This window comes from Crocuta crocuta, unplaced genomic scaffold (genome assembly GCF_008692635.1).
Source record: "Crocuta crocuta isolate KB4526 unplaced genomic scaffold, BGI_CrCroc_1.0 scaffold190, whole genome shotgun sequence".
In the NCBI taxonomy this organism is placed as follows: domain Eukaryota; kingdom Metazoa; phylum Chordata; class Mammalia; order Carnivora; family Hyaenidae; genus Crocuta; species Crocuta crocuta.
The window spans coordinates 11,069,192-11,082,104 of NW_027527955.1; the positions used below are offsets into that span (position 1 = coordinate 11,069,192).

Consider the following 12,913-nt stretch of genomic DNA (forward strand, 5'->3'; position numbering starts at 1 on the left):
TACTACTTCATGTTTAGGCAAATTTAGTAGATGTTATAAGACATCAGAGCTGTCCTAATACTGCTCTCCTTGTGACAGATTCTTGCATTTCTTTTCTTTTTAATGTTTATTTTTGAGAGAGAGAGAAGGAGAGCATGTGTGGGGGAGGGGCAGAGAAAGGGGGAGACAAGATCTAAAATGAGCTCCCCACTGACAGCAGAGAGCCTGACCTGAACCTACAAACCGCGAGATTATGATCTGAGCGAGTCAGACACTTAACCAATCTCGCCACCCAGGTGTCCTGGATCCTTATATTTCTGAGTCATTGATAGCTACAACAGTCTTATGTCTGATACTGATTTCATAACAGATTAAATGCTGATTAATTTCTAGTGATTCCACCTGTTCTAGCTTTTTGGATTAACATACTATATTAATACACACTATAATTTTGTGGTAGAGGGCCAAACATATGAAGTTGGTAGAATGATCTTTAGTATGATTTTCTTTCTAAATGTTTTATTTATTTCTGAGAGAGAGAGAGGGGCAGTGTGAGCAGGGGAGGGTCAGAGAGAGGGAGATACAGAATCCGAAGCAGGCTTCAGGCTCTGAGCTAGCCGTCAGCACAGAGCCCGACGCAGGGCCTCGAACCCACGAACCGTGAGATCATGACCTGAGCCGAAGTCGGACGCTTAACTGACTGAACCACCCAAGCATCCCTATAATTTTCTTAACCATTATCCCCAGGAAAATGGAGAAATTAAACATCTCCCCAGCAGCAATCTAATTGTAATGATAATGGTGGTAATTTTGAGTCAGTTAGAAAATGTTGATGGGATTTGCATTTACATTATACTGCCTTAGTACAAGATCAACCCCCTGCCCAAGTTCAGGGCTGATCTGTTGTATACAGAATATAGCACATCCTGAGTTTTAATACCTCCATAAACCTCTTGGAGAACCTTGTCTGAATTCTGAGGATACCCTCTTCATGTCCTCAGCTGCCCAGATTGAGCACTGTCGAATGAAGACTTAATTTGTCCCTTAGCAGCCACAGCCCAGAGAGGCACCTTGTGCTCATCCACTCCTATGAGCTCTTTGAGGACAGGAGTGCATTTGTTCCCCCTGGGCTTGCCTCTTAGTGGTTTTTGGAAGAAGCAAGGAAAGAGTGACAATCACAAGGTTTAACCAGGCAAATCTAGCTAGATGCATATTGGTAACATTTTTTGGCAGGGGTGGGGGGAGTACTTTTTGTATTTGAAGCATTTTAAAAAACAAATGCTGGTATACATTGTTAGACAAAGTGAAGTCAGAAGGAGGTAATATTGAAGAAGTTTAGACACTGAAGGGCCAGGACTGAAGTTCTCTGATGTAAGAAGTATCAGAGCGGTGGGGGTTGAGTCCTGACCATGTCACTTACTGCTCTGTGACCTTGGAAAGTCATTTCACCTCTAAGCCTCATTCTTCATCTGCTAGGAATGGATTGTGACCTTTCCTCCTTATAAGACTATTGTGGAGAGTAATTTAAATAGTGTGTGTAAAGCTGCCCAACATAGTGTCTGCAGCAGCTCTTTGTTTCTTCCTTCCTGCTTTTGATTATTTCACGGGATTGTGTTGCTGGGAGTACTTACTTGCTTGCTTGGGCAGCATTACTGCGCATGCTCTCATGTATTCAGAAATCCCCTGTGGCTTGCTCATTGCATCTTGAACATAACATTATTGAATTTTATGGGACAGACTTTTGAGAAACCCAGGCTCAGAAAGGTAGGTGGCATGTCACACTGATTAAAAGCCAACCTGGGAATAAAACACATGCCTCAGGATTCTCCATGCTTTCTACTATGCCAAGGCTATTGGTGATGCTTTCTGCTTTTATAACAGGTGTGGACGTGTAAGATACATGACCTGGTTTTATATTAACTTCTAAATTACAAGTCTTTGGGAAAAGATCTTGTAAAATAAAACCTCAAGTAATTTAGCAGTGGGTAAACTCTGTTCATATAATAAACTGTCATTATGAAAGGCTCATTTTTCAGTAGATTACCATTCCCTTGGGGGCAGAGTTGCCTGTGCCTGATTAATGACTTCAGAATAATTGTATGGTTGTCAGGAAATTGATAGAAGTTTGAATGGTAATATCCTTTTGTGTTGTCATTTTTAAATATGGTGAATCACATTTTTTGGCTCATTTAATTCCCTCCCTCCTTTCCCTATTTATTTAAAATTCTATATTACATACAATATCAAATTTTGAGAACTTGTTTTCATGTGGTTCATAGTCTAGGAAAATAAAGTTCTGGATTTTTTTTTAGAATTTATATGTCTGTTTATAGACATTTACACTGTTTCATTTCTGGTGACTCCTTTCCCTGTCTGCTTTGTAAGAGGCATAAGGCAGGCCATTTGGGCACAGCAGAGAGGCCTCTTTTTTGTTACTTCTTTTTGTTTTTAATGTTTTATTTATTTCTAGGAGAGAGAGAGAGACAGCGTGAGCAGGGGAGGGTCAGAGAGAGAGGGAGTCACGGACTGAAACAGGCTCCAGGCTCTGAGCTGGCAGTCAGCACAGAGCCCGACGTGGGGCTCGAACCCACAAACCGTGGGATCATGACCTAAGCGAAAGTCGGATGCTTAACCGACTAAGCCACCCAGGCGCCCCTCTTTTTTGTTACTTTTAAGAGCATTTAAGATCATCATCCCCAGGGTGCTTAGGTGGCTCAGTTGGTTGAGTATCCAATCCCAGCTCAGGTTATGATCTTGCAGGGGTGGGGGAGTTGGGGGGACGGCATCTCGCTTGCTGCAGTCAGCCTGATCGGTGCAGAGCTTGCTTCAGAACCTCTGTCTCCTCTCTCAGCCCCTCTCCCACTTGCGCTGTCTCAAAAAAAAGACGATCATCTTGCCATACAAAGAACACAAAAAATTAAGGACAAAGCAAAGAACAATAATAGTCCAGTAGAAAAAATAGGGACTTTATCTAAAAGGATGATGCATAGGTTCTTAACCATGAGGTAAAGTGTGCCCTTGCAAATTCTGGATTGTATGACTTCAGGCCCTGACTCAGCTACTTCCTGGACATGGGTAACCAAGTGCTGCCATACATTGTGAGTTACTTCAGTAGACGACAATTTGAAATAGCTGTTAAAGATAAAATAGCAATTAGACCTTGACTCAGTAGTTCCATTTTTAGGAGTTTATCTTACAATTTTTTTAATGTTTATTTTTGAGAGAGAGAGAGAGAGAGAGAGAGACATACACAGCGTGAGCAGAGGAGGGGCAGAGAAAAAGGGAGACACAGAATCTGAAGCAGGCTCCAGGCTCCAAGCTGTCAGCACAGAGCTCAATCCAGAGTTCAAACTCCCAAACGGCAAGATCATGACCTGAGCTGAAGTCAGACACGTAACTCACTGAGCCACCCAGGTGCCCCTAGGAGTTTATCTTATAAATTTATGTATCAAAAAAAGATGTGTATGCAATAATATATATAGACAATAATTGCAGTATTGTTTATGTTAGTAAAAGACTAGCAGTGACCTAAACAGTCTCTCAGTAGAAGCAGGTAAATTAAGTTGATGTAATAGAATGTTATATAGTACCATTGAAAAGAAATAAAGTAAGTCTGCATGTGCTAATGTAGAATGATTTTCAAGATGTACTGTTAAGAAGGGAAAAAAAGACTTCAACACATACATATGTATAATGATTTTGTAAGCATACACTATCCCTGGAAGGAATTAGAAACAACTGTTAACAGTGGTTGCCTTTGAGGAGAGGGTCAGAGAGGGATGGTAGGGAAACTTACTTTCCTTTACCACTTTATATCAGTTGAAACAAATTTTTTCAACATGCCTATTAGCTTTTATTTATTTATTTATTTTTTGAGAGAGAGAGAGAATCCCAAGCAGGCTCCTAGCTATCCGTGCAGAGCCCAACACGGTGCTTGAACCCACAAACCAGGAGATGGTGACCCAAGCCAAAATCAAGAATTGAACACTCAACCGAGTCAGGCAGGCACCCCTGTATATTTGTTTTTTTTGCCCTTCCCCAGATCTTTTACCTGTTCCCACCACCACACATGTACATGCGTGTGCGTGCGCGCACACACACACGTTTCAGAACATTCAAATATTCTAGGAGTCTGGGTATGTAATGGTGGGGATTAGCCTGTCCTGTTAGTGTTAAATGCTTATTGAATATGTGTGTGACTCTTGGGGCATAGCAGTTATCTGGTCCTTGTCATCCAGGTTGGTGCTGATGTGAAAAATCTCCCTGGATGGTGGAAACTGAGGCCTTGATTATGTATACCTAAGTCCAAGGCTCTGTCTCTAGGTGCTATCAGAGGTGCCAGAGCCTGGAACACCTTGGTCTTGAGCCTGGTTCTCTTGGCTGCTTTTAGAGATCTGAGAAGAGAGTGAGTAGGAAGGAAGAAGAGTTCTGTCCCTCATTAGGAAACCCTGGTTGTATTTATAAACTGTTTAGTTGTATTTCAGTTTCCAGAGGTGAGAGCCAGAATGGAAACTCACTTGGCATGGTAGGGTTTTGTGACTGTGTACCTCCCTGGAATTTCTAGATGTACTTTTTAAGCCTAGAAGAAAGTGGGGCCATGACAAGGATTCTTTGTGTAAAATACTTTAAACAGGTCAAGTTTAGAATTTTATGGAAACGTATGTATGTCTACGTTTTATAGGATACTATTTAAGGTAATTGCTGCTTGCATGAAGGCAATAGTCATTAGTTTGAAAACCAAGATTAGGGTGAATTGTCTTCCTTTGTTCATATAATAACTTTTTTCATTATGAAATGAAATGTAATCTGTAATTATATAGAAAACGTAATCATAGAAATTAGGATCAGAATATAATACTTAACGTTTCTTTCAGTATATCTTAGTCTCGTGCTTCTTAATATTTTTGCCACTCTAGACTTAGTGAGGGATGTCCCATTCCAATCATTCAGCAGTGGCTTGGTGTGGCAGTGATTTTCTACAACAGATGGGGGGGGGGTCTTTGAGTGTAACTGGGGGTGTTGGTGGGAGAGTGGGGAGGTAGAGATAATGATTTTGATTTGTAGAACATTCACGTGTGTGCATACACTCACTCTCTCTCAGGCAAGAATTCGCTGTCTTAGACAAACTGGTATTGTAACCTTTAACTTTATCTCAATATTCTAAGGAAAAAATTCCTGATGAGAGACCCTGGTTTTATCCAGTTAGCATGGTTTCTCTCAATTTTCTGCTATCTGGTTGCAAATAAGCATGAATGTAACAGATAAGCACCGACTTTAAGTGGGCAAGACAAACAACTGGTCCTAGGAAGTTGTTCCTCTTCGTTGCAGGGAAAGGCCCAGGTTTGACCGTGGAGGAGGGATTGGACAGGTTGCTGGGGAAAGTGAGTGATCCATTTAATCAAAGGTAGATAGATTTTTTTTGGAATTAGCTTTTGTTTCCATTTATTGTCTTTTTTTTTTTTTTTAAAGTTAGTATAGTGGTTGATTCTTCTTTGTTATCTGTTTTGTTGTAGCAGAGATGTCGACTTATATATAGGAATTACTTGAAGCCAGAGTCATGGTGGATGTAGGAAAGTGGCCAATCTTCACTCTGCTCTCCCCTCAAGAAATTGCATCCATTCGGAAAGCATGTGTCTTTGGCACTTCAGCCAATGAAGCACTGTATGTTACTGACAATGATGAGGTAAGAATCTCTCAAAACCCAGAGTGTAATTTTAGGCGGTGAGCTTTAAAAGTGTACAGCTGGAAGACCAAGAAAAGGCTGTGGCCAGTAGATTTTAACAGGATGCAGGCTTATTCCTATCAATCTGTGTTTTGAAATATTTCAGTGGAAGATCCATAGACACGTTCATTTCACTTTCCCTGGTATGTTTTTTGGTTCTTTATCCCCTTGGCCCTTACCTTTCTTTCCAGTCTTTTCTCCTACCAGTACCCAGCTGTATCCAGGAAGGCCTGCCTCCTTGTCTTCTGAAAAGGTTGTGGATAAAAAGAAGTCCATATCTTTGATATAATTTCTCTCTTTTTAAAAATTTTTTTAATGTTTTTTATTTATTTCTGAGAGAGAGAGAGAGAGAGACAGTGTGAGCAGGGGAGGGTCAGAGAGAGAGGGAGACACACAATCTGAAACAGGCTACCTGTGAGCACAGAGCCTGATGCGGGGCTCGAACCCACGAACTGTGAGATCATGACCTGAGCCGAAGTCAGACGCTTGCTTAACCGACTGAGCCACCCAGGCGCCTCTAATTTCTCTCTTCTTGCGTTTCTTGATTTAATACTCCTCTACCGGTTACTACTCTGAATTTTATAGAGTAGTATAAAACATTCTAAAACTTAAGTAATGTCAGCAGAGGTTGAATTTTTCTTAATTTGATCGGTCTCTTCTACCTACTGAGCTGTCACCCTGAACTTGAGTGTGTCTTATTTTCAGAGTGGAGAAGGGAGCCTTTGTGTAACTTTAGGCCAAGTGACTTAGACAAAACTGTTTGTTTTCTAGGTCTTTGTATTTGGACTGAACTATAGTAACTGTCTAGGAACTGGAGATAACCAGAGTACACTTGTACCCAAAAAGCTGGAAGCCTTATGTGGAAAGAAGATTAAAAGCCTTAGTTATGGGAGTGGACCACATGTTCTTCTCAGCACTGAAGGTAAAGAGGGAACAACGTCAGCTTTTCAGTTTGTGGGAAATCAAACATTGATTCTAATCTAAGGGGAGGTGGGGCTGTATGAAATAATCTCGAATGGTTTATTTCTTAATTTCTGAGAACCATACCAAACTGATAAAAGCTAAACACTTCAAGCTAACTCTGGAACAGAGTACTGCTAGCACATCAGGCAAACGTTAGAATACTTATGTAAACTTGTGGGAGGTTAGATATAGCAGACGAAGTGGTCCGTCAGCCTAGTTTTTCAGTGGATTTATGGTAGCAAGGCAACTTTCAGGTTTTACTTGGTACATTTTTATAAAGACAACATAATGCTGGTTTTCCTTTGAATGTGTAGTTCCTGAATCTCAAAGTTAAGAAATCTTAGTTTATTCCCTGTCATTCATGTGTGTGCCATACGGAAAGAGAGGAGGATAGATTCTTTTCGTTTTAATCTCTGCTTCCCCAAGATCACTGACGAAGGAGAGTCTACATTTCTTCTTTGGTAATTTATCTGCACTGTGGACAACCAGAACTCTCTGGAAATAGATTATATATAACCTACATTCTTCCCTTTGTATTTTAAGCACATTAATTCTTGTGGTCTCTCTAGCAGAGGCTGTCTGCTTTTTGTGGGGAAGTTTTCTGCTTGTTTTTCTCTCTGCTTTCCATTTCCAGACTGAGGAATCACAGCTTCCTTGGGTGTTGCCAGAGGTCTCCGTACTGACCTTTTTAATTGTCTTTAACTCCTATCTGAATGCACTCCAAGTTGTCTGCATCTGTCTCAAGCTGTGAGATCCAGATCTGAGAGTGATTGTCTAGTGAGAATATAACTGGTATTGAGCTAATGAGGTGATGATCTCACTTCCATGTTGTGTAACCATGCTTTCTGGCATCACACTGGCTCTTTCAAGCGGTTACTACTTTGCTGACTGGTTCTGCTTGTCATCCTTTATGACCTAATGGTTTGATTTTTTTTCCTAACAAATAATCAATTTTAACTAGTCATTGGTTTCTGACTGTGAAACACTGGGCAGGTTTTTAAAGCAAACACATTAAAACATACACATTTAAATTCTTGGTTTTCTTCAAAGTGGTGACCTTAGGAAATTACAACTCTTAGAATTATTTTCAGAATCCAGATCATAACCGTCTTAACTGTTAAACTAAAGATAAACATAAATATAAAACAAAAATAAAAATATAATAACTGATATTCTTGGAATATTTTTAGTTTTGTTAATTTTGATATACATTTTATATATTTTAAACATGCTCTACATTATCAGATGTATATATAGTACATATATTTGTGCATGTTATATATGTACTACAGTCAAATAGTTTTAAAATAAATGAACACTTTAAACGTCAACTAGGATATGGCTGTGAGTAAAACGCAGAATGACATCTGCCTCACCCCTCCTCAGCTTAGAAACTGTTCTTGAGAAGGAACCACTTTTATCTCCTTTGGATATTTCTTCTCATATTTAATCTCAAATTTTTAACATGCTTACAGCTGTTCTTTCTGAATTTTCAGTTTTAGATATTATCCTTCCACTTTTTATAATGGCAGATAGAAGTTAGCTTTCTTTCCCCTTCCTTTCCTCTGCTGATCCTTTCAACACAATGATATCCCCATTTTAGTTCAATCAATATTTACATTATTAGGACTCTGTACATGTGATTGAGAGCTGAGCCATCGCCTTTCTATACCACTGTTTGTTTTCCTGGGGTTCATTCACTTATTTTTCTAAAGGTCTATCATTATGCCCAGACTGGTCCATAGAGCAGTGTTGCGTCTCAGCACATCTGAGCTCATCCTGATGGCTCTGGAGCCCTCTGTCCCCGTGTCCCAGTGGAACTGGTCACTGTGGGCCTGCTGCATGGCTGTCAGCCTAGAACTTCATTTACCATCATCTCTGGAAGTCCCTTCACCTTTATCCTTTCTGGATCCCTATTTCTTGTGTCCCGTGTCTTCCTCTTGGGATTATACCTTTATTTGAGTGAAACATTATCTCTGGCAGCTTCCCAAGGAAGAGGGTGTGAGAGAAATCTTTGAGACACTCTTGTAACATGTCTTCATTTTACTCATGCAGATTGCTCGGTGGTTTGGCTGGGCTTAAAATCCCTGATTGAAAATCCTATTTCCTCAAAATTTTGAAGTCATTGAGCCTCTTGAGTTTCAGGGTTGCTTTTGAGATTCTGATGCCATTCTGGCTTTGGCTATTTTTGCATATGACTGTTTTTTTCCTCTTTGGAACCTTTTTTCCTTCTTCCCAGTTTTCTGGAAAAAATCATGGTTATGTACTCTGGTGTGGATAATTTTTAATTTATTGTATTGATCATTCTGTTGACTCTTCAATCTGGAAATTCCTTCATTTCTAGAATATTTTCTTGTCATACTACCTGGGTAATTTCCCTTCTTTGTTTTCTCTGTTCTCTTCTGTTTGGAATTTTTCTTAAAAGGAAGTTATAAGGTTCTGAACTGACCCTCTTAAGTTTCTTATATTTTTTCTCCAGTCTACTTTTTGGAAAATTTCTTCAGCTTTATCTATCTTACACCTCTTCTGTCACATTTTCACATTTCTGTTGTTACATTTCCCCATTCTCTTTCTTGTTCTCCAGATGTGCCTTTCTAGAGCTTCCTCTCCGTGCTTCATGGCCTCACTATCTTCTTTGAGGCTGGCGTAGGTTACTTTCAAGTCACCCTCTCTTCTCTGCTTTCTTTTTTTTCCCCTCCCATATTGCTTCTTTCTCTTTTCTTTTGGTCTCTGGCTTTCTTTGTTAGAGGGTTTCTTTATGGGGCGCCTGGGTGGCTCAGTTGGTTAAGTGTCTGACTTTGGCTCAGGTCATGATCTCACGGTTCGTGGATTTGAGCATCGCATTGGGCTCTGTGCTGACAGCTCAGAGCCTGGAGCCTGTTTGGATTCTGTGTTTCCTTTTTCTCTATCCTCCCCCACTTGCGCTCTGTCTTTCTTGCAAAAAATAAATAAACATTAGGAAAAAAATTTTTAAATTTGTGATCCTTGGGTATCTGTCCACAGGTGAGATGCAGGCACTGATCTACATGCTGAGAATACTGGATTCGTGGGTGCGGCTTGTCAAGTACTGAGCTTCACTTTAGGGAAATAATAACTGCTTCATTAGGAATGCTCCCAGTGTCACTCCCAGTGTCAGTATATGAGCTTCTGGAGGGTGGAATCTTCCAGATCCCTGATCAGGATATGGGTTTTTGTCAGCTTTCCATGCACAGGAAGGGCAGGGATCTCACTATTTAGTATCGGACTTCCCCTTCTCCTTTCCTCACTATGGTGTCTTACAGCTGTCTTCAAGGCCTCTTTAGATTATTCTCCTAGCTCATTTTCTTTGTCCTGTCATGTGGGAGAAGGGAGGGAAGGAGGTTTGGGCAAAGGGAGAAGTTGGGCTATAGTGCAGTTATAGAAAGAAATTCATAGTAAGTAAGTGCTGTAGGTCTCTTGTCTTGTACACGCGTCCTGACCCCACAGGAGGAGGACGAGGGTTTAGGGTCTGACTGCTTTTGTTCTTAGTTACACTGGCCCTTAACACCATCTCCCTGGTGCCTGCTTCCCCCCAGCCCCTGGGTCTTCCTGAGTTTCCAGGGCTGTGATTGGCTTCTCCTTTTGCAGATGTACCTGTCACCTTCTCTGGTCGGCCATGTTACCATATCCACCTGCTTTCCTTCTTCCAGAATTTTGTTGATCTCTCTCCAGTTGTATTTTCTTCTTTATTGTTATTTTTGTCCTCAACTGGTTATGCCTTTTTTTTTTTTTTTAATTCTCCTCACTATCATTTCAGTAGGATTTTGGGGAGAGAATAAAGATAAAAACATGTTCAATTCTCTATGTTTTACTGACTTGTGTGCTCTTCTAAAAGACATTTTAGGAATGTTTTGATGAATACTACGTTATTAAACTGAAAATCTAGGATGTGAGGGTGATCTGGCAGTGACGTCTGTCACCACATTGATCTCTAGGGTTGATACGGCTGATGTGGCTGGGTAGGCGGGCGTCCCCTTCCTCCCTTCTCCATGTGTGTCCCTCCCGAAGCTGGCACTCGGTGGAAGAGGATGATCTTCCCCGATAGAGGAGGACCTTTCTTCAGTCAAGGGTATACAGGTAGCTGTGCTCCCTGCTAGAGCCTCCAGAGAAGTCTCACGGTCCATCTGTAGGGGCATGTAGGGTAGTCAGGCTTCCAGGACCCCAGACACATACAAATGAGGTGCATGTGGCACCTTTAAAAAATAAAATCTTGTCCCATCTGGTGACTGTTCTGAAGATCTATATTCATTTAGTATTATTGCTTTACATACAGACCTAGGGCTTGTGGATTTCTTTTTTGTCCTCTAAAGTAACATTAAATAGGTTACTTATAAAATTAGTTGTTTCTGATCACTTCTCCAATCCGTGTCCAGTCTCTGAAGGCCAGCTGCATTCTCTTGAAGGTTAGAACTTCATGAGGTGCTTCTCTGTGCTCTCCCTTTCTCATGCTCTTCCCACTCCCCGCTCTCCCTGCTAGCCTGGTATGGTTTCACTGTCATCGTTTGGTAATTTTGTTTACCTCTTGAGCCTCAGGTGATCCTGAAGTTTCATCCTTTGTTTGCCAGAAACGGTGTGGCAAGAGCAGGGCTGGGCAAAGTGGATGCTGGTGCCCAGTTGGGTGGTGTTGCTTTGAAAGTTTCCTGGGAAATTGGGACTAAGAGCCATCTCATGAAACTCACTTTTCCTATGTTTTATCAAATAAAAAGGGAAGAAATAGGTTCATATATAATTTTAAAATAGTGAAATAATGCATTAACGAGAAGGTGATTGCCAGGTGCAGATCTGGAGAGGACGGCTGAGAAGCAGCAGCTGGCAGCAGTCCTAGCATCTGGGGAAGAAGGTCCTTAATCCTGAGGGGCATCTGGGTGACGCTGCACGGCGTTCACACATTATGTCCCGTGCAGTACCCAGATCCATGTCTTCTGTATATTTTGGGTGTAGGTCCTCCAGGATTCTGGCAGGCCTCTATTCCCTGGGAAGACTTCCTGGAAGACTGGTAGTGGGATGAGTTCCAGCCTCTGTGCTGCACACAGCTGGTCTCATGGCCACAACTAATACTCATTGCCGCCTTCCTCCAGTGCTCCTTCTAGATTCTCTTCACATTTGGCTAGCCTGTGGCTCGGGGGGCTAACCTCATTGTGTATGCAGACTCTCATCCTTGAGGAATACAAGCCCCTAACCATGCTGTACTCTGGCCATGACTGCTGTATGTTTCTATTTACTAGTACTTTTGGGCAAATGTGCACCAAAAGTTCCAGGTTTTACCTCCTTGCCAAGCATATTCCTCTCTCGCCCCATTATAAAATAGCAGTCCCACCTCTTTCTGCTGACTGGGTCAGTTGTCCCTGTCAGGAGAGTGACTCCTCTTTTTTCCTGTCAGTTCTTTGACAGGAGGAACACAGAGAGCCTATGGCAGCCATAATTTAAAGTTCAGTGGGATTCCTGCTGTATTCCTTAGTGGAAGTGTTTCTGCTTAGGGAGCCCAGACTTCTAAACCTGTAGAACCTACAATTGCAGGGGGCAGGAGCATCAGATTCCCCAAGTCGGTCACTGGGAATGTGGGTCAGTAGGGTCCACTTTGGTTCCTGGACCCATGTGTTCTACCTGTTAGGGACACAGCACCATGTAGTGCTCACTGAGTTCGAATCTGTGCCTGGAGCTTAGCATCCCACCCTCACACAGTCTCATCTCCAGGCTGATGCATCAGCTGTGCCATCAGCCAGCTTGTCATCGCTGTGTCAAGCTGGCATCTTTGAGATGCTGCAGTGTATGACATAGGACCGGGAGCCCCATGTTCATGTGAGTAGTGCTGCATCTCTTTTGCTATAAAGGGGGGTCCCTTGGTCTAATGAAATGTTTTCTGGAATCAGATACTCTGTGGATTAAATACTCCATAAGCCCTCATACAGCTGTGCTTAGCTCAGGCCCTGTGGGCAGGAAACCTGTACCCCAGTTAAAGGTTGATTTCTGTTAATGTGAACTGCTGCTCCTTCCAGGATGAAGAGGGCCTGTTGGAGTCACCTTGCTACCAAATACCTAGCTAGGTTCTGTGAAAGAGTGATGCTATTTCAGGGACTCTGCAGTGGTTTTTTTTTTTTTTTTACTGGCACAGCAGGCATTTGGCAATGGTAGTAGCCTTGTTGAGTAGGAGTCCCACCTTCTGAATTTGTGTCTTCTTCCTAGGAGTGAGGTGGAGTGTCTTTTCATATGGTTAAGAGTCATTTACATTTT

General features: G+C 41.7%; 1 protein-coding gene across 1 annotated transcript in view; it reads left to right on the forward strand.

Moving 5' to 3' along the window:
• The window catches only part of RCBTB1 (RCC1 and BTB domain containing protein 1), a 51,643-nt gene that overhangs the window by 11,189 nt on the left and 27,541 nt on the right, over nucleotides 1–12,913 (forward strand). The window contains exons 2-4 of the mRNA XM_077752648.1: nucleotides 5,308–5,383; nucleotides 5,493–5,662; nucleotides 6,473–6,623. Coding sequence (XP_077608774.1) covers nucleotides 5,537–5,662; nucleotides 6,473–6,623 — 277 coding nt within the window. The 5' untranslated portion in view covers nucleotides 5,308–5,383; nucleotides 5,493–5,536. The remainder of the gene's footprint in view (nucleotides 1–5,307; nucleotides 5,384–5,492; nucleotides 5,663–6,472; nucleotides 6,624–12,913) is intronic.